Genomic DNA, 21,292 nt, shown 5'->3' on the forward strand with positions numbered 1-21,292 from the left:
ATGTTCCAACATCTAGTGGAAAGCCTTCCCAGAAGAGTGGAGGCTGTTATAGCAGCAATGTTCCAACATCTAGTGGAAAGCCTTCCCAGAAGAGTGGAGGCTGTTATAGCAGCAATATTCCAACATCTAGTGGAAAGCCCTTCCCAGAAGAGTAGAGGCTGTTATAGCAGCAATATTCCAACATCTAGTGGAAAGCCCTTCCCAGAAGAGTAGAGGCTGTTATAGCAGCAAAGGGGGACCAACTCCATATTAATGCCCATGATTTTTGGAATGAGATGTTCGACGAGCAGGTGACCACATACTTTTGGTCATGTAGTGTAGCTAGCTAGCTCTTTATTCACTGACATAAAAAAGCTTGCTTAGCCTGTTTAAATGATGCTGACGTTGTAGACATGCAGCCCCACAATTAAGAGGAAATGATTGTAATCAGAAATCAGTCCGTCAATCAGCATGTTTCTCCACGATCGTATCGTTGGGTCAGCTGAGCATAGCAGCTAACTGCAATGACTTGTGACAGAAGAACTGCTAAATGAAAACTCATAGTAATGTAAACATTAGCACTACTTGTTACAGTAGTTTGGTAGAGCTAGGTTTTGTCGGAAGATTCAACACGAATCTTGGTTAACAGAATTGTTTCAGTCAAAGATAATTTCAGTAACTGGCTCAGCTAACGTCGAGTCGGAAATGTCCGATTTGCGGATTTGTCAAACCCGGCTCATGTTTAACTCTAACCAGTTAGCATGTCACATATTTCCGAGTTTCCTAGTTCAGACTAGCACTTGAACACAGCATAAAACAATGCAAATAAGGCATTTAGATTCTTCAAGAATCAATGGGTATATATTAATTGATAAATCCACAAAATAAATGGATGTAGCAACTGCAGACTACCCCTTGAAACTGAAAAATACATATACTCCTTATAATCGAGAAGTCTGCCACTGTTTTGATTCACAGCTAAGAAAATCAAAAAACACAGGTCCTACCGAGATTTGAACTCGGATCGCAGGATTCAGAGTCCTGAGTGCTAACCATTACACCATAGAACCATGTTGTACTCAGAGATATACAACGTATTAGTACGTATTACACAGTTTATTTCTCCCGTTGTCCATGCTGTCATGAAGAAAAACAACTTTGCCATAATATATACATTTATTCAATAAATATATTTCGTTTAACATCAAAAGAAAGTGAGACTTGTTATCAATACCAAAAGCTCGATCCGGAAGTGGGCGTTTATATAGCATGTTGGATGCTATAACTCGCTTGTTAAAACGGACTAGGTTCGAGTTGCAGCAGATACCGTTTTAAAGACGGTGCATTGCAGAGTACCAGGCGGGATAGGACCGAGGAAGGAAAGGAAACGGTTCCAATTGGATCGAAACCTCGCCTTCATTTTTGATTCAGGATGGGGAACAGAGATGACGAGTATGATTACTTGTTCAAAGGTACACATCTATGCCAAATCAGACCCCAAAACGTTACCCGTCCATAAAATGTAACTTCATTATGGTTTCATACGAGCTAGCTAGTTCTAGTGGTGGTAGAGCTCGGTGCTAATCTAGACAGCCGCTAGCTAGTTCTAGTGGTGGTAGAGCTCGGTGCTAATCTAGACAGCCGCTAGCTAGTACTAGTGGTGGTAGAGCTCGGTACTAATCTAGTTAGCCGTTTGCTAGTACTAGTGGAGCTCGGTGCTAATCTAGTTAGCCGCTAGCTAGTTCTAGTGGTGGTAGAGCTCAGTGCTAATCTAGTTAGCCGCTAGCTAGTACTAGTGGTGGTAGAGCTCGGTGATAATCTAGTTAGCCGCTAGCTAGTACAGTACTAGTAGTGGTAGAGCTCGATGCTAATCTAGTTAGCCGCTAGCTAGTACTAGTGGTGGTAGAGCTCGGTGCTAATCTAGTTAGCCGCTAGATAAATTAGCTAGCTACACATTCGCAGTAAAGTTAATGTCAGCTTGATATCTTATGAACTAAAATGAGTGCGTTTGGATATGACAGTGTTATACATATATAGTAGACTATTGTCCTGATATTCCTCAATAATGCTAACACAGAGCCTCTGATCATTTTGTCTTTTAATTTTGTCGGCTAGCTAGCTTGCCAAATGACCACAACTTAGTTACTGAAACCATAGCTAGTTGCTCCAGCTACCTTTTATCAATAACGTGATGTGATGTCATTCATTTAAAATGTTTTCTTACAGAAGACATGTCTACTAAATACCGTGTTAGGTAGCTAGATATCTACTATATCCTGCTTGTGTAAAGACCGATGCTTAAAACAACAGCAACAACACCATTCTCATCATGACATTTATGATAAAATGGGTTCTTCCCATTGTGGAGTAATTACTATGGACCATGATGGACCATTGGCCTTTCCTCTCTGAAGGAATGTGACTCATTTCATTCAGCATTTATGATCTCAACCACGAGAATGTCATACCACTGAATTTACACCTTTTTTCTTTATGGCGTTTTAACCTGGAATATAGGCTAGGCCTTAGTCCATGTCCGGTCAGCACATGTTATCGACTGGGGAAATGCGTTGAGATGTCAAGCGCAGAGGAATGTGTGTCAGTAGTCGCAAACCATGGAACCGGGGATGTAGTTACAGGCTGTGTATTTATTACTCACTTCTGTATGACCGGTATACCACACATATAGTCCAACAAACACACATTACATGATGACCGGTATACCACAGATATAGTCCAACAAACACACATTACATGATGACCACCGGTATACCACAGATATAGCCCAACAAACTAGAGGTCTACCGATTAGGGCCTATTTCAAGTTTTCATAACAATCGGTAATCGGCCTTTTTTGGACTCCGATTGCGTGGTAGGCTGACCACCTGTTACGTGAGTGCAGCAAGGAGCCAAGGTAAGTTGCTAGCTAGCATTAAACTTATCTTATAAAAAACCATCAATCTTAATGTAACAGTATAACTTTAGACCGTCCCCTCGCCCATACCCGGGCACGAACCAGGGACCCTCTGCACTCATAGACAACAGTCACCCACGAAGCATCGTTACCCATCGCTCCACAAAAGCCGCAGAGCAAAGGGGAACAACTACTTCAAGGTCTCAGAGCAAGTGACGTCACCGATTGAAACGCTATTTAGCGCCGCACCACCGTTAACTAAGCTAGCCGTTTCACATCCGTTACATTAACATAATCACTAGTTAACTACACATGGTTGATGATATTACTAGGTTAACTAGCTTGTCCTGCGTTGCATAGAATCAATACGGTGCCTGTTAATTTATCATTGAATCACAGCCTACTTCAACTTCGCCAAACGGGTGATGATTTAACTAAAGCCATTCGGGGAAAAAAGCACCGTCGTTGCACCAATGTCTTTCTTAAAATCAATACACAAGTATATTCAAATCAATACACAATAAATGATATTCCCACTAAGCGGCCTGGAGGTTGTGTAATATGCGTTACTTCATAGGTTTGATGTCTTCACTACTATTCTACAATGTAGAAAACAGTACAAATAAAGAAAAACCCTGGAATGAGTCGGTGTTCTAAAACCCTGGAATGAGTAGGTGTTCTAAAACCCTGGAATGAGTAGGTGTTCTAAAACCCTGGAATGAGTAGGTGTGTCTAAAACCCTGGAATGAGTAGGTGTGTCTAAAACCCTGGAATGAGTAGGTGTTCTAAAACCCTGGAATGAGTAGGTGTGTCTAAAACCCTGGAATGAGTAGGTGTGTCTAAAACCCTGGAATGAGTAGGTGTTCTAAAACCCTGGAATGAGTAGGTGTTCTAAAACCCTGGAATGAGTAGGTGTGTCTAAAACCCTGGAATGAGTAGGTGTTCTAAAACCCTGGAATGAGTAGGTGTGTCTAAAACCCTGGAATGAGTAGGTGTTCTAAAACCCTGGAATGAGTAGGTGTTCTAAAACCCTTGGAATGAGTAGGTGTGTCTAAAACCCTGGAATGAGTAGGTGTGTCTAAAACCCTGGAATGAGTCGATGTGTCTAAAACCCTGGAATGAGTAGGTGTGTCTAAAACCCTGGAATGAGTAGGTGTGTCTAAAACCCTGGAATGAGTCGGTGTGTCTAAAACCCTGGAATGAGTCGGTGTGTCTAAAACCCTGGAATGAGTCGGTGTGTCTAAAACCCTGGAATGAGTAGGTGTGTCTAAAACCCTGGAATGAGTAGGTGTGTCTAAAACCCTGGAATGAGTAGGTGTTCTAAAACCCTGGAATGAGTAGGTGTGTCTAAAACCCTGGAATGAGTAGGTGTTCTAAACCCTGGAATGAGTAGGTGTTCTAAAACCCTGGAATGAGTAGGTGTTCTAAAACCCTGGAATGAGTAGGTGTTCTAAAACCCTGGAATGAGTAGGTGTTCTAAAACCCTGGAATGAGTAGGTGTTCTAAAACCCTGGAATGAGTAGGTGTTCTAAAACCCTGGAATGAGTAGGTGTTCTAAAACCCTGGAATGAGTAGGTGTGTCCAAACTGTTGACTGGGACTGTGTGTATATACAGTGGGACAAAAAAGTATTTAGTCAGCCACCAATTGTGCAAGTTCTTCCACTTGAAAAGATGAGAGAGGCCTGTTTGAGGTTGTGGACAGGTGTCTTTTATACTGATAACAAGTACAAACAGGTGCCATTAATACAGGTAACAAGTGGAGGACAGAGGAGCCTCTTAAAGAAGAAGTTACAGGTCTGTGAGAGCCAGAAATCTTGCTTGTTTGTAGGTGACCAAATACTTATTTTCCACCATAATTTGCAAATAAATTCATAAAAAATCCTACAATGTGATTTTCTGGATTTTTTTTTCTCATTTTGTCTGTCATCGTTGAAGTGTACCTATGATGAAAATTACAGGCCTCTCTCATCTTTTTAAGTGGGAGAACTTGCACAATTGGTGGCTGACTAAATACTTCTTTGCCCCACTGTATAGAAGACATTTACAGTGCCTTGCGAAAGTATTCGGCCCCCTTGAACTTTGCGACCTTTTGCCACATTTCAGGCTTCAAACATAAAGATATAAAACTGTATTTTTTTGTGAAGAATCAACAACAAGTGGGACACAATCATGAAGTGGAACGACATTTATTGGATATTTCAAACTTTTTTAACAAATCAAAAACTGAAAAATTGGGCGTGCAAAATTATTCAGCCCCTTTACTTTCAGTGCAGCAAACTCTCTCCAGAAGTTCAGTGAGGATCTCTGAATGATCCAATGTTGACCTAAATGACTAATGATGATAAATACAATCCACCTGTGTGTAATCAAGTCTCCGTATAAATGCACCTGCACTGTGATAGTCTCAGAGGTCAGTTAAAAGCGCAGAGAGCATCATGAAGAACAAGGAACACACCAGGCAGGTCCGAGATACTGTTGTGAAGAAGTTTAAAGCCGGATTTGGATACAAAAAAGATTTCCCAAGCTTTAAACATCCCAAGGAGCACTGTGCAAGCGATAATATTGAAATGGAAGGAGTATCAGACCACTGCAAATCTACCAAGACCTGGCCGTCCCTCTAAACTTTCAGCTCATACAAGGAGAAGACTGATCAGAGATGCAGCCAAGAGGCACATGATCACTCTGGATGAACTGCAGAGATCTACAGCTGAGGTGGGAGACTCTGTCCATAGGACAACAATCAGTCATATATTGCACAAATCTGGCCTTTATGGAAGAGTGGCAAGAAGAAAGCCATTTCTTAAAGATAATCATAAAAAGTGTTGTTTAAAGTTTGCCACAAGCCACCTGGGAGACACACCAAACATGTGGAAGAAGGTGCTCTGGTCAGATGAAACCAAAATTGAACTTTTTGGCAACAATGCAAAACGTTATGTTTGGCGTAAAAGCAACACAGCGCCTCACCCTGAACACACCATCCCCACTGTCAAACATGGTGGTGGCAGCATCATGGTTTGGGCCTGCTTTTCTTCAGCAGGGACAGGGAAGATGGATGGAGCCAAATACAGGACCATTCTGGAAGAAAACCTGATGGAGTCTGCAAAAGACCTGAGACTGGGACGGAGATTTGTCTTCCAACAAGACAATGATCCAAAACATAAAGCAAAATCTACAATGGAATGGTTCAAAAATAAACATATCCAGGTGTTAGAATGGCCAAGTCAAAGTCCAGACCTGAATCCAATCGAGAATCTGTGGAAAGAACTGAAAACTGCTGTTCACAAATGCTCTCCATCCAACCTCACTGAGCTCGAGCTGTTTTGCAAGGAGGAATGGGAAAAAATTTCAGTCTCTCGACATGCAAAACTGATAGAGACATACCCCAAGCGACTTACAGCTGTAATCGCAGCAAAAGGTGGCGCTACAAAGTATTAACTTAAGGGGGATGAATAATTTTGCACGCCCAATTCTTCAGTTTTTGATTTGTTAAAAAAGTTTGAAATATCCAATAAATGTTGTTCCACTTCATGATTGTGTCCCACTTGTTGTTGATTCTTCACAAAAAAAGATGGTTTTATATCTTTATGTTTGAAGCCTGAAATGTGGCAAAAGGTCGCAAAGTTCAAGGGGGCCGAATAATTTCGCAAGGCACTGTATTTTTGTAATCTGATTGTGTCTGAGTGGATTAATTAAGTTGTTGTTTTATTTATTTTTGACTTCAGTTTATTTGAGTAAATACTTTCTTAACACTTTTCTTAAAACTACATTGTTGGTTTAAGGGGCTTGTAAGTAAGTTGTATTCAGCATTTCATTGTAAGGTCTACCTACACCTGTTGTATTCGGCACATGTGATAAAGAACATTTTGATTTGATTGAATTGACTCAAACCTGTCTCTTTCTCTGTGGTGTTGATAGGAGACTAACCTCTCTCTCTCTCTCTGGCCCAGTGGTGTTGATAGGAGACTCTAACCTGTCTCTCTCTCTCTCTCTCTGGCCCAGTGGTGTTGATAGGAGACTCTAACCCATCTCTCTCTCTCTCTCTCTCTCTCTCTCTCTCTCTCTCTCTCTCTCTCTGGCCCAGTGGTGTTGATAGGAGACTCTAACCCATCTCTCTCTCTCTCTCTCTCTCTCTCTCTCTCTGGCCCAGTGGTGTTGATAGGAGACTCTAACCCATCTCTCTCTCTCTCTCTCTCTCTTCTCTCTCTGGCCCAGTGGTGTTGATAGGAGACTCTAACCCATCTCTCTCTCTCTGGCCCAGTGGTGTTGATAGGAGACTCTAACCCATCTCTCTCTCTCTGGCCCAGTGGTGTTGATAGGAGACTCTAACCCATCTCTCTCTCTGGCCCAGTGGTGTTGATAGGAGACTCAGACTCTAACCCATCTCTCTCTCTCTCTCTCTGGCCCAGTGGTGTTGATAGGAGACTCTAACCCATCTCTCTCTCTCTGGCCCAGTGGTGTTGATAGGAGACTCTAACCCATCTCTCTCTCTCTGGCCCAGTGGTGTTGATAGGAGACTCTAACCCATCTCTCTCTCTCTCTCTCTGGCCCAGTGGTGTTGATAGGAGACTCTAACCCATCTCTCTCTCTCTCTGGCCCAGTGGTGTTGATAGGAGACTCTAACCCATCTCTCTCTCTCTGGCCCAGTGGTGTTGATAGGAGACTCTAACCCATCTCTCTCTCTCTGGCCCAGTGGTGTTGATAGGAGACTCTAACCCATCTCTCTCTCTCTCTCTCTCTCTCTGGCCCAGTGGTGTTGATAGGAGACTCTAACCCATCTCTCTCTCTCTCTGGCCCAGTGGTGTTGATAGGAGACTCTAACCCATCTCTCTCTCTCTCTCTGGCCCAGTGGTGTTGATAGGAGACTCTAACCCATCTCTCTCTCTCTGGCCCAGTGGTGTTGATAGGAGACTCTAACCCATCTCTCTCTCTCTCTCTCTCTCTGGCCCAGTGGTGTTGATAGGAGACTCTAACCCATCTCTCTCTCTCTCTCTCTCTGGCCCAGTGGTGTGATAGGAGACTCTAACCCATCTCTCTCTCTCTCTGGCCCAGTGGTGTTGATAGGGGAGACTAACCCATCTCTCTCTCTCTGGCCCAGTGGTGTTGATAGGAGACTCTGGTGTGGGGAAGAGTAACCTGTTGTCTCGTTTCACCCGGAATGAGTTTAACCTGGAGAGTAAGAGCACCATCGGGGTGGAGTTTGCCACCCGCAGTATCCAGGTGGATGGGAAGACCGTGAAGGCTCAGATCTGGGACACAGCTGGCCAGGAGAGATACCGGGCTATTACATCAGCGTGAGTCTCTCTGGTGGTGGTGCGCGCACACACACACACACACATATACTAGGAATGTAATGATTCACTGATACTCATCAGTCCCTGATTGAAATGTGAAAACAAGACAGCATCGGTCCACGGTCCCCAAACCATCCAGGTCCACGGTCCCCAATCCATCCAGGTCCACGGTCCCCAATCCATCCAGGTCCACGGTCCCCAATCCATCCAGGTCCACGGTCCCCAATCCATCCAGGTCCACGGTCCCCAAACCATCCAGGTCCACGGTCCCCAATCCATCCAGGTCCACGGTCCCCAATCCATCCAGGTCCACGGTCCCCAATCCATCCAGGTCCACGGTCCCCAATCCATCCAGGTCCACGGTCCCCAATCCATCCAGGTCCACGGTCCCCAATCCATCCAGGTCCACGGTCCCCAATCCATCCAGGTCCACGGTCCCCAATCCATCCAGGTCCACGGTCCCCAGACCATCCAGGTCCACGGTCCCCAAACCATCCAAATGTAGCATACATCGGTCAGAAAATCTGAAAACATTTTCCCGAATAGAAAATGTATTTAAACGTTACCAATCACTAATTCACTTTTTTTGGGTTGTTGCTCATAGTCAAAACTGTGCACCACGCCCAGCTTTGCACGCTGACCAATACGATGTCGGGGGGCGTGTTCAGCTTTGCACGCTGACCAATACGATGTAGAGGGGCGTGTTCAGCTTTGCACGCTGACCAATACGATGTAGAGGGGCGTGTTCAGCTTTGCACGCTGACCAATATGATGTAGGGGGGGCGTGTTCAGCTTCGCACTCTGACCAATATGATGTAGGGGGCGTGTTCAGCTTCGCACGCTGACCAATATGATGTAGGGGGCGGGTTCAGCTTCGGCACGCTGACCAATACGATGTAGGGGCCGTGTTCAGCTTCGCACGCTCAATATTAGGTTGTCACTTAGTCTTTATTCATTATGTTATTGTTATCTATATATACATGTTGGAAAATGGATGTTTTTTCCCCCAAAATAAAAATGATGAACCGGAGACGACTCATCTGGATCTCCTGAACGGGGTTTACAATAAATTCTATTTTGATTTGTTCAGGTTCGCCATCCTGCAGTAGTTTTGTGTTATGTTTAGATAGACAGTTTAAAATTGATCGTTTTTATATTGAGGGTATGTATGCTCAAAGCAGTAGGAGGAATGAAACCATTTGATTTTGAGATGGGTGTGAAATCCAACGTTGTGCTATATATCGATTGCTTATCTCATAGCTATTTCGTTATTGATAAATATCGATACGTTGTTTTAGTAGCGCAAACACTTAAAGCGGCAATCAGCAGTTGAAGAAATACCAAAACGTTGAGGGGAGAAATGTAACCACTCTCTACTGGCCTGGAGCAATGTAACCACTCTCTATTGGCCTGGAGCAATGTAACCACTCTCTATTGGCCTGGAGCAATGTAACCACTCTCTACTGGCCTGGAGCAATGTAACCACTCTCTATTGGCCTGGAGCAATGTAACCACTCTCTATTGGCCTGGAGCAATGTAACCACTCTCTATTGGCCTGGAGCAATGTAACCACTCTCTATTGGCCTGGAGAAATGTAACCACTCTCTATTGGCCTGGAGAAATGTAACCACTCTCTATTGGCCTGGAGCAATGTAACCACTCTCTATTGGCCTGGAGAAATGTAACCACTCTCTATTGGCCTGGAGAAATGTAACCACTCTCTATGGGCCTGGAGAAATGTAACCACTCTCTATTGGCCTGGAGAAATGTAACCACTCTCTATGGGCCTGGAGAAATGTAACCACTCTCTATGGGCCTGGAGCAATGTAACCACTCTCTATTGGCCTGGAGAAATGTAACCACTCTCTATGGGCCTGGAGAAATGTAACCACTCTCTATTGGCCTGGAGAAATGTAACCACTCTCTATTGGCCTGGAGAAATGTAACCACTCTATTGGCCTGGAGAAATGTAACCACTCTCTATTGGCCTGGAGAAATGTAACCACTCTATTGGCCTGGAGAAATGTAACCACTCTCTATTGGCCTGGAGCAATGTAACCACTCTCTATTGGCCTGGAGCAATGTAACCACTCTCTATTGGCCTGGAGCAATGTAACCACTCTCTATTGGCCTGGAGAAATGTAACCACTCTCTATTGGCCTGGAGAAATGTAACCACTCTCTATTGGCCTGGAGAAATGTAACCACTCTCTATGGGCCTGGAGAAATGTAACCACTCTCTATTGGCCTGGAGAAATGTAACCACTCTCTATTGGCCTGGAGAAATGTAACCACTCTCTATTGGCCTGGAGAAATGTAACCACTCTCTATGGGCCTGGAGCAATGTAACCACTCTCTATTGGCCTGGAGCAATGTAACCACTCTCTATGGGCCTGGAGCAATGTAACCACTCTCTATTGGCCTGGAGCAATGTAACCACTCTCTATTGGCCTGGAGCAATGTAACCACTCTCTATTGGCCTGGAGCAATGTAACCACTCTCTACTGGCCTGGAGCAATGTAACCACTCTCTATTGGCCTGGAGAAATGTAACCACTCTCTATTGGCCTGGAGAAATGTAACCACTCTCTATTGGCCTGGAGCAATGTAACCACTCTCTATTGGCCTGGAGAAATGTAACCACTCTCTATGGGCCTGGAGAAATGTAACCACTCTCTATTGGCCTGGAGCAATGTAACCACTCTCTATTGGCCTGGAGCAATGTAACCACTCTCTATTGGCCTGGAGAAATGTAACCACTCTCTATTGGCCTGGAGAAATGTAACCACTCTCTATTGGCCTGGAGAAATGTAACCACTCTCTATTGGCCTGGAGAAATGTAACCACTCTCTATTGGCCTGGAGCAATGTAACCACTCTATTGGCCTGGAGCAATGTAACCACTCTCTATTGGCCTGGAGAAATGTAACCTCTCTCAAATTCCTAGACAGAGCTATGGAAGCAAGGACCGACCATCCATGATATCAACATTATAGTTATAACCATGTTATGAGGCTATACAGGACTGACCATCCATGATATCAACATTATAGTTATAACCATGTTATGAGGCTATACAGGACTGACCATCCATGATATCAACATTATAGTTATAACCATGTTATGAGGCTATACAGGACTGACCATCCATGATATCAACATTATAGTTATAACCATGTTATTAGGCTATACAGGACTGACCATCCATGATATCAACATTATAGTTATAACCATGTTATGAGGCTATACAGGACTGACCATCCATGATATCAACATTATAGTTATAACCATGTTATTAGGCTATACAGGACTGACCATCCATGATATCAACATTATAGTTATAACCATGTTATGAGGCTATACAGGACTGACCATCCATGATATCAACATTATAGTTATAACCATGTTATGAGGCTATACAGGACTGACCATCCATGATATCAACATTATAGTTATAACCATGTTATGAGGCTATACAGGACTGACCATCCATGATATCAACATTATAGTTATAACCATGTTATTAGGCTATACAGGACTGACCATCCATGATATCAACATTATAGTTATAACCATGTTATGAGGCTATACAGGACTGACCATCCATGATATCAACATTATAGTTATAACCATGTTATGAGGCTATACAGGACTGACCATCCATGATATCAACATTATAGTTATAACCATGTTATTAGGCTATACAGGACTGACCATCCATGATATCAACATTATAGTTATAACCATGTTATGAGGCTATACAGGACTGACCATCCATGATATCAACATTATAGTTATAACCATGTTATTAGGCTATACAGGACTGACCATCCATGATATCAACATTATAGTTATAACCATGTTATGAGGCTATACAGGACTGACCATCCATGATATCAACATTATAGTTATAACCATGTTATTAGGCTATACAGGACTGACCATCCATGATATCAACATTATAGTTATAACCATGTTATGTGGCTATACAGGACTGACCATCCATGATATCAACATTATAGTTATAACCATGTTATTAGGCTATACAGTATTTTACATTTACATTGTTGACAAACATTGTAGTACAACAAAAGTATATTATTTAACTAGGCAAGTCAGTTAAGAACAAAATCTTATTTTCAATGACGGCCTATTGATCATCATTTAATTAGTTGTTGATGTCTAGCCTTCCTTATGGCTCTAATCTGATAGTGATAGTGGGGTGGTAGATGTCTAGTCTCCTTTATGGCTCTAATCTGATAGTGGTAGATGTCTAGTCTCCTTTATGGCTCTAATCTGATAGTGGTAGATGTCTAGTCTCCTTTATGGCTCTAATCTGATAGTGGTAGATGCCTCGTCTCCTTTACGGCTCTAATCTGGTAGTGGTAGATGCCTCGTCTCCTTTACGGCTCTAATCTGATAGTGGTAGTGGGCTGGTAGATGGCTAGTCTCCCTTATGGCTCTAATCTGATAGTGGTAGTGGGCTGGTAGATGGCTAGTCTCCCTTATGGCTCTTATCTGATAGTGGTAGTGGGCTGGTAGATGGCTAGTCTCCTTCATGGCTCTTATCTGATAGTGGTAGATGTCTAGTCTCCCTTATGGCTCTAATCTTTTTATTTATTAGTATTTATTTATTTTACCTTTGTTTAACTAGGCAAGTCAATTAAGAACAAATTCTTATTTTCAATGACGGCCTAGAAACAGTGGGTTAACTGCCTGTTCAGGGGCAGAACGGCAGATTTGTACCATGTCAGCTCGGGGGGTTGAATTTGCAACCTTGCGGTTACTAGTCCAACGCTCTAACCACTAGGCTACTAATCTGATAGTGATAGTGGGTTGGTAGATGCCAAGTCTCCTTCATGGCTCTAATCTGATTGTGGTAGTGGGGTGGTAGATGCCAAGTCTCCTTCATGGCTCTAATCTGGTAGTGGTTGTGGGGTGGTAGATGCCTAGGCACCCTTACTGCTCTAATCTGATAGTGGTAGATGTCTTGTCTCCCTTACGGCTCTACTCTGATAGTGGGGTGGTTGATGCCTAGTCTCCCTTATGGCTCTAATCTGGTACTAATAGTGGGGTGGTAGATGTCTAGTCTTCCTTATGGCGCTAATCTGATAGTGGTTGTGGGCTGGTAGATGTCTAGTCTTCCTTATGGCGCTAATCTGATAGTGGTTGTGGGGTGGTAGATGTCTCGGCTCCCTTATGGCTCTGAACTGACATTGGTAGTTTGGTTGGAAGATGCCTAGTCGCCCTTATGGATCTCATCTGGTAGTGGTAGATGCTAGTCTCCCTTATGGCTCTAATCTGATAGTGGTAGTGTATTGGTAGATGCCTAGTCTCCCTTATGGCTCTAATCTGATAGTGTCCGTGGGCTGGTAGATGTCTAGTCTCCTTCATGGCTCTTATCTGATAGTGGTAGATGCCTAGGCTCCCTTATTGCTCTAATCTGATAGTGGTATATGCCTAGACTCCCTTATGGCTCTAATCTGATAGTGATAGTGGGGTGGTAGATGTCTAGTCTCCCTTATGCCCCTTTAACTGACATTGGTAGTTGGGTGGTAGATGTCTAGTCTCCCTTATGGATCTCATCTGGTAGTGGTAGATGCTAGTCTCCTTTACGGCGCTAATCTGATAGTGGTAGGTGCCTAGTCTCCCTTATGGCTCTAATCTGATAGTGGTAGTGGGGTGGTAGATGCCTAGTCTCCCTTATGGATCTAATCTGATAGTGGAAGTGGAGTGCGGTGGTTGATGTCTAGGCTCCCTTATGGCTCTAATCTGGTAGTGGTAGATGCCTAGCTTCCCTTATGGCTCTAATCTGATAGTGGTATCGGGGTGGTAGATGCCTAGTCTACTTTATGGATCTAATCTGATAGTGGAGTGGGGTGGTTGATGTCTAGGCTCCCTTGTGGCTCTAATCTGGTAGTGGTAGATGCCTAGCTTCCCTTATGGCTCTTATCTGATAGTGGTAGATGTCTACCCTCCCTTGTGGCTCTAATCTGATAGTGATAGTGGGGTGGTAGATGTCTAGTCTCCCTTATGGATCTCATCTGGTAGTGGTAGATGCTCATCTCCCTTATGGCTCTAATCTGATAGTGGTGTGGTAGATGCCTAGTCTCCCTTATTGATCTAATCTGATAGTGGAAGTGGGGTGGTAGATGTCTAGTGTCCCTTATGGCTCCGAACTGACATTGGTAGTTGGGTGGAAGATGCCTAGTCTCCCTTATTGATCTAATCTGATAGTGGAAGTGGGGTGGTAGATGCCTAGTCTCCTTTATGGATCTAATCTGATAGTGGTAGTGGGGTGGTAGATGCCTAGTCTCCTTTATGGATCTAATCTGATAGTGGTAAATTATGTCTCTAATCTGATAGTGGAAGTGGGGTGGTAGATGCCTAGTCTCCTTTATGGATCTAATGTGGAAGTGGGGTGGTAGATGCCTAGTCTCCTTTATGGCTCTAATCTGATAGTGGTATTGGGATGGTAGATGCCTAGTCTCCCTTATGGCTCCAATTTGATAGTGGTATCGGGGTGGTAGATGTCTCCCTTATGGATCTAATCTGATAGTGGAAGTGGAGTGCGGTGGTTGATGTCTAGGCTCCCTTATGGCTCTAATCTGGTAGTGGTAGATGCCTAGGCTCCCTTATGGCTCTAATCTGATAGTGGTAGTGAGGTGGTAGATGCCTAGTCTCCTTTATGGCTCTAATCTGATAGTGGTAATGTGGTGGTAATGTCTAGCCTCCCTTGTAGATCTAATCTGATAGTGTTAGTGGGGTGGTAAATGTCTGGTCTCTCTTATGGCTCTATTCTGATATTGATAGATGTCTAGTCTCCCTTACGGCTCTAACCTGATAGTGGTAGATGCCTAGCTTCCCTTATGGCTCTAATCTGATAGTGGTAGTGGGGTGGTAGATGCCTAGTCTCCCTCATAGATCTAATCTGATAGTGGAAGTTTAGTGGGGTGGTTGATGTCTAGGCTCCCTTATGGCTCTAATCTGGTAGTGGTAGATGCCTAGCTTCCCTTATGGCTCTAATCTGATAGTGGTAGTGGGGTGGTAGAGCCATAAGGGACACTAGGCATCTATCTGATAGTGGTAGATGCCTAGGTTCCCTTATGGCTCTAATGTGATAGTGGTATTGGGGTGGTAGATGCCTAGTCCTCTTTATAGCTCTAATTTGATAGTGGTAGTGGGGTGGTAGATGTCTAGGCTCCCTTATGGCTCTAATCTGATTGTGGTAGATCACTTGTCTCCGTTATGGCTCTAATATGATAGTGGTAGTGGGGTGGTAGATGCCTGGTCTCCCTTATGGCTCTAATCTGGTAATGGTAGTGTTGTGGTAGATGTCTATTCTCCCTTGTGGCTCTAATCTGATAGTGGCCGTTGGGTGGTAGATGCCTAGTCTCCTTCATGGCTCTAATCTGATATAGGTAGATGCCTAGGCTCCCTTATTGCTCTAATCTTATAGTGGTAGATGTCTAGTCTCGCTTCCGGCTCGAATCTGATAGTGGTAGATGTCTAGTCTCACTTCCAGCTCGAATCTGATAGTGGAATTGGGGTGGTAGATGTCTTGTCTCCCTTGTGGCTCTAATCTGGTAGTGGGTTGGTAGATGCCTAGCCTCCCTTATGGCTCTAATCTGATAGTGATAGTGGGGTGGTAGAAGCCTAGTCTCCCTTATGGCTCTGATCTGACATTGGTAGTTGGGTGGAAGATGCCTAGTCTCCCTTATAGATCTCATCTGGTAGTGGTAGATGCTAGTCTCCTTTACGGCTCTAATCTGATAGTGTTAGTGGGGTGGTCAATGTCTGGTCTCCCTTATGGGTCTAATCTGATAGTGGTGTGGTAGATGCCTAGTCTCCCTTATGGCTCTAATCTGATAGTGGGGTGGTAGATGTCTAGGCTCCCTTATGGCTCTGAACTGACATTGGTAGTTTGGTGGAAGATGCCTAGACTCCATTATGGATCTCATCTGGTAGTGGTAGATGCTAGTCTCCTTTACGGCTCTAATCTGATGTCTAGTCTTCCTTATGGCTCTAATCTGATAGTGGTAGATGCCTAGACTCCCTTATGGCTCTAATCTGATAGTGATAGTGGGGTGGTAGATGCCTAGTTTCCCTTATGGCTCTAATCTGATATTGGTAGTGGGGTTATATATGCCTAATCTTCCTTATGGCTCTAATCTGATAGTGGAAGTGGAGTGGGGTGGTAGATGCCTATTCTCCTTTATGGATCTAATCTGATAGTGGTAGTGGGATGGTAGATGTCTAGTCTCCCTTATGGCTCCAATTTGATAGTGGTATTGGGGTGGTAGATGCCTAGTCTCCCTTATGGATCTAATCTGATAGTGGAAGTGGAGTGGGGTGGTTGATGTCTAGTCTCCCTTATGGCTCTAACCTGGTAGTGGTAGATGCCTAGCTTCCCTTATGGCTCTTATCTGATAGTGGTAGATGTCTAGTCTCCCTTGTGGCTCTAATCTGATAGTGGTAGTGGGTTGGTAGATGCCTAGACTCCCTTATGGATCTAATCTGAGTGTTAGTGGGGTGGTAAATGTCTGGTCTCCCTTATGGCTCTAATCTGATATTGGTAGTGTGGTGGTAGATGTCTAGTCTCCCTTATGGCTCTTATCTGATATTGGTAGTGGGGTGATAGATGCCTAGTCTCCCTTATGGCTCTAATCTGATATTGGTAGTGGGGTGATAGATGCCTAGTCTTCCTTATGGCTCTAATCTGGTAGTGGTAGATGTCTAGTCTCCCTTTATGTTTCTGATCTGACAGTGGTAGTGGGGTGGTAGATGCCTAGATCCCTTATGGCTCTAATCTTATAGTGGTAGATGTCTAGTCTCCCGTATTCCTCTAATCTTGTAGTGGTAGTGTGGTGCTAATGTCTAGTCTCCCTTATAGATCTAATCTAACGGTGGTAGATGTCTGGTCTCCTTTATAGCTCTAATTTGATAGTGGTAGTGGGGTGGTAGATGTCTATTCTCCCTTGTGGCTGTAATCTGATAGTAGTAGATGTCTATTCTCCCTTATGGCTCTCTTCTGATAGTGTTAGTGGGGTGGTAGATGTCTTGACTCCCTTATGGCTCTAATCTGATAGTGGTGGTGGTTGTCACGTTTGTTTGCTCCTATCTGCTAGAAATATTTATGTGACCAATCAAATTTGATTTGAACTGTCTTCTCTGGTCCACAGGTATTACCGTGGTGCCGTGGGTGCTCTTCTGGTCTATGACATCGCCAAGCACCTGACCTATGAAAGCGTGGAACGTTGGCTGAAGGAGCTGAGAGACCATGCTGACAGCAACATCGTTATTATGTTGGTTGGCAACAAGAGTGACCTTCGCCACCTCAGGGCTGTGCCCACCGATGGGGCACGGGCGTTTGCAGGTCAGTACAGAACCAACCTGGTCTGGTTTCAGAACCAACCTGGTCTGGTTTCAGAACCAACCTGGTCTGGTTTCAGAACCAACCTGGTCTGGTTTCAGATGTATTTGTTCAGATCAGTTCAGATCCAACCTGGTCTGGTTTCAGATCCAAACTGGTCTGGTTTCAGATCCAAACTGGTCTGGTTTCAGATCCAAACTGGTCTGGTTTCAGATCCAAACTGGTCTGGTTTCAGATCCAAACTGGTCTGGTTTCAGATCCAAACTGGTCTGGTTTCAGATCCAAACTGGTCTGGTTTCAGATCCAACCTGGTCTGGTTTCAGATCCAACCTGGTCTGGTTTCAGATGTATTTGTGCAGGTCAGTTCAGATCCAACCTGGTCTGGTTTCAGTTGTATTTGTTCAGGTCAGTTCAGAACCAACCTGGTCTGGTTTCAGAACCAACCTGGTCTGGTTTCAGAACCAACCTGGTCTGGTTTCAGATCCAACCTGGTCTGGTTTCAGATGTATTTGTGCAGGTCTGGTATCAGGCTAGTACCAACCATGCCTCCCTACTCCCACATAAGGAGGTCTAAGAGTAGTGGTGTTCATCTTTTCCTTACTCATGAGTGGCTGTCGGTGATCAGGGTTTGCTTATTCACTTACTGTAATGTCGCGGGGAGACGTCTCTGCACAGTATTGATTGACATGGTTTACCGTTTCCCTCTGTCCCTCAGAGAAGAACGGTTTGTCTTTCCTGGAGACCTCAGCCCTGGACTCTACTAACGTGGAGACATCCTTCCAGACCATTCTGACTGGTGAGTAGTCCTCTGTCTGTCTGTGCATTGACTATTTTCTATAAGGTTTAATAAAGTCATTTTATTTTAAATGGGCTATATTGTATTATGGCACAGGGTTTAGCACAGGCCAGAGAATGAGAGAAGAGACCAGTGGTTGTGTGTTAGGGTGATCATCTCTGCTGCGCCAGGGGCCAGATGAGCTTCCTGAATACCTAATCACAGCTGAGGTCCGGGGGCCAGATGAGCTTCCTGAATACCTAATCACAGCTGAGTTCTGGGGGGCCAGATGAGCTTCCTGAATACCTAATCACAGCCGGGGGCCAGATGAGCTTCCTGAATACCTAATCATAGCTGAGTTCCAGGGGCTAGATCAGCTTCCTGAATACCTAATCGCAGCCGGGGGCCAGGTGAGCTACCTGAATACCTAATCACAGCTGAGTTCCGGGGGCCAGCTGAGCTTCCTGAATACCTAATCACAGCTGAGTTCCGGGGGCCAGATGAGCTTCCTGAATACCTAATCACAGCCGGGGGCCAGGTGAGCTACCTGAATACCTAATCACAGCTGAGTTCTGGGGGCCAGCTGAGCTTCCTGAATACCTAATCACAGCTGAGTTCCGGGGGCCAGATGAGGTCCACTGCTCTGCTGTGGATCAACTCCATTCCTGTGGCTCCTGCCATGCCTGTACTAACACACAGAGTGTAGTCAAACTAATGTTTCAAAGGGAACGCGATCCGATCTGGTGATTGTACTAGATCATTTCCTGTTTATGCTGGGAGTAAAGTACTGCAGTATAACATGGTAATCTCCCTCTTGTCTCTCTCTCTCCCTCTTGTCCCTCTCTCACCCCCGTCTGTCTCTTCTCTTCCTCGCTCTCCCTCCTGTCTTCCACATCCCCCCTCCCTCCCTGCAGAAATCTATCGCATCGTGTCTCAGAAACAGATGTCAGACCGGCAAGACAACAACATGTCGCCTAGCAACAACGTGGTCAACATCCAGGTGCAGCCGACGGAGAATAAACCAAAGATGCAATGTTGTCAGAGCATTTAACAGCATCACCAGTACCACCTGCTTCCCCCTGACCCCCGACCCCAAACCCCCTTCTAAAAGACTGCTTTGGTCCTGTCTGTCTGAGACACAGCTGCGTGGCCAGGCTCTAGACTGACACACAGCTGCGTGGCCAGGCTCTAGACTGACACACAGCTGCGTGGCCAGGCTCTAGACCGACACACAGCTGCGTGGCCAGGCTCTAGACCGAGACACAGCTGCGTGGCCAGGCTCTAGACCGAGACACAGCTGCGTGGCCAGGCTCTAGGGTCTATACTACAGAGTAGAGGCTGCCTCCAAAGTGTGCACTTACTTGTCTTGCACACTTCTTGTCATGGATTTAAAAGCATTAGATTGTAATTATTGGCTGAAGGGAGTTTCTTTCCACCGTTGTTAAGCCTAAATCCATGATGGGAAGTGTGCAAGTGAACACTTTGAGAAAAGGGTGTATAATTAGGGTGCAGCTGTGTCTGATCCCGTTGGTTCCTTAAGGATCCCCAGTCAGGACTATACAGCTGTCTGATCCCGTTGGTTCCTTAAGGATCCCCAGTCAGGACTATACAGCTGTCTGATCCCGTTGGTTCCTTAAGGATCCCCAGTCAGGACTATACAGCTGTCTGATCCCGTTGGTTCCTTAAGGATCCCCAGTCAGGACTATACAGCTGTGTCTGATCCCGTTGGTTCCTTCAGGATCCCCAGTCAGGACTATACAGCTGTGTCTGATCCCGTTGGTTCCTTAAGGATCCCCAGTCAGGACTATACAGCTGTGTCTGATCCCGTTGGTTCCTTAAGGATCCCCAGTCAGGACTATACAGCTGTGTCTGATCCCGTTGGTTCCTTAAGGATCCCCAGTCAGGACTATACAGCTGTCTGATCCCGTTGGTTCCTTAAGGATCCCCAGTCAGGACTATACAGCTGTGTCTGAGCCCGTTGGTTCTATACAGCTGTGTCTGATCCAGTTGGTTCCTTAAGGATCCCCAGTCAGGACTATACAGCTGTCTGATCCCGTTGGTTCCTTAAGGATCCCCAGTCAGGACTATACAGCTGTGTCTGAGCCCGTTGGTTCTATACAGCTGTGTCTGATCCAGTTGGTTCCTTCAGGATCCCCAGTCAGGACTATACAGCTGTGTCTGATCCCGTTGGTTCCTTAAGGATCCCCAGTCAGGACTATACAGCTGTGTCTGAGCCCGTTGGTTCCTTAAGGATCCCCAGTCAGGACTATACAGCTGTGTCTGATCCCGTTGGTTCCTTAAGGATCCCCAGTCAGGACTATACAGCTGTCTGAGCCCGTTGGTTCCTTAAGGATCCCCAGTCAGGACTATACAGCTGTGTCTGATCCCGTTGGTTCCTTAAGATTCCCCAGTCAGGACTATACAGCTGTGTCTTATCCCGTTGGTTCCTTAAGAATCCCCAGTCAGGACTATACAGCTGTGTCTGATCCCGTTGGTTTCTTAAGATCCCCAGTCAGGACTATACAGCTGTGTCTGATCCCATTGGTTCCTTAAGAATCCCCAGTCAGGACTATACAGCTGTCTGAGCCCATTGGTTCCTTAAGGATCCCCAGTCAAGACCATACAGCTGTCTGATCCCGTTGGTTCCTTAAGATCCCCAGTCAGGACTATACAGCTGTCTGATCCCGTTGGTTCCTTAAGAATCCCCAGTCAGGACTATACAGCTGTCTGATCCCGTTGGTTCCTTAAGATCCCCAGTCAGGACTATACAGCTGTGTCTGAGCCCGTTGGTTCCTTAAGGATCCCCATTCAGGACTATACAGCTGTCTGATCCCATTGGTTCCTTAAGGATCCCCAGTCAGGACTATACAGCTGTGTCTGAGCCCGTTGGTTCCTTAAGGATCCCCAGTCAGGACTATACAGCTGTGTCTGATCCCGTTGGTTCCTCAAGGATCCCCAGTCA

General features: G+C 45.0%; 1 protein-coding gene and 1 non-coding gene across 2 annotated transcripts; one reads left to right on the forward strand and one right to left on the reverse strand.

Annotated features, from left to right (window-relative positions):
- Positions 1-977: 977 nt before the first annotated feature.
- Positions 978-1,049, reverse strand: trnaq-cug (transfer RNA glutamine (anticodon CUG)). Its single transcript has one exon. It is a non-coding gene; the product is annotated as a tRNA-Gln (tRNA).
- A 199-nt stretch (positions 1,050-1,248) lies between these two features.
- On the forward strand, positions 1,249-20,170 carry rab11a (RAB11a, member RAS oncogene family). The gene is made up of 5 exons (XM_020476729.2): positions 1,249-1,451; positions 7,990-8,185; positions 17,365-17,558; positions 18,271-18,351; positions 19,245-20,170. The coding sequence occupies exons 1-5, from the start codon at positions 1,412-1,414 to the stop codon at positions 19,379-19,381; spliced, it is 648 nt and encodes a 215-aa protein (XP_020332318.2). The 5' UTR covers positions 1,249-1,411; the 3' UTR covers positions 19,382-20,170.
- The last annotated feature ends 1,122 nt before the right edge of the window (positions 20,171-21,292 follow it).

Source organism: Oncorhynchus kisutch, linkage group LG10 (assembly GCF_002021735.2).
Source record: "Oncorhynchus kisutch isolate 150728-3 linkage group LG10, Okis_V2, whole genome shotgun sequence".
Classification (NCBI taxonomy): domain Eukaryota; kingdom Metazoa; phylum Chordata; class Actinopteri; order Salmoniformes; family Salmonidae; genus Oncorhynchus; species Oncorhynchus kisutch.

What these genes read in the sequence shown, in the direction of transcription:
- rab11a (XM_020476729.2), top strand. Translation starts at nt 1,412, where the DNA reads ATGGGGAACAGAGATGACGAGTATGATTACTTGTTCAAAG. An exon ending in TACCGGGCTATTACATCAGC is followed by an intron (nt 8,186 to 17,364) that starts GTGAGTCTCTCT and finishes TCTGGTCCACAG; the next exon opens with GTATTACCGTGGTGCCGTGG. An exon ending in CTTCCAGACCATTCTGACTG is followed by an intron (nt 18,352 to 19,244) that starts GTGAGTAGTCCT and finishes CCCTCCCTGCAG; the next exon opens with AAATCTATCGCATCGTGTCT.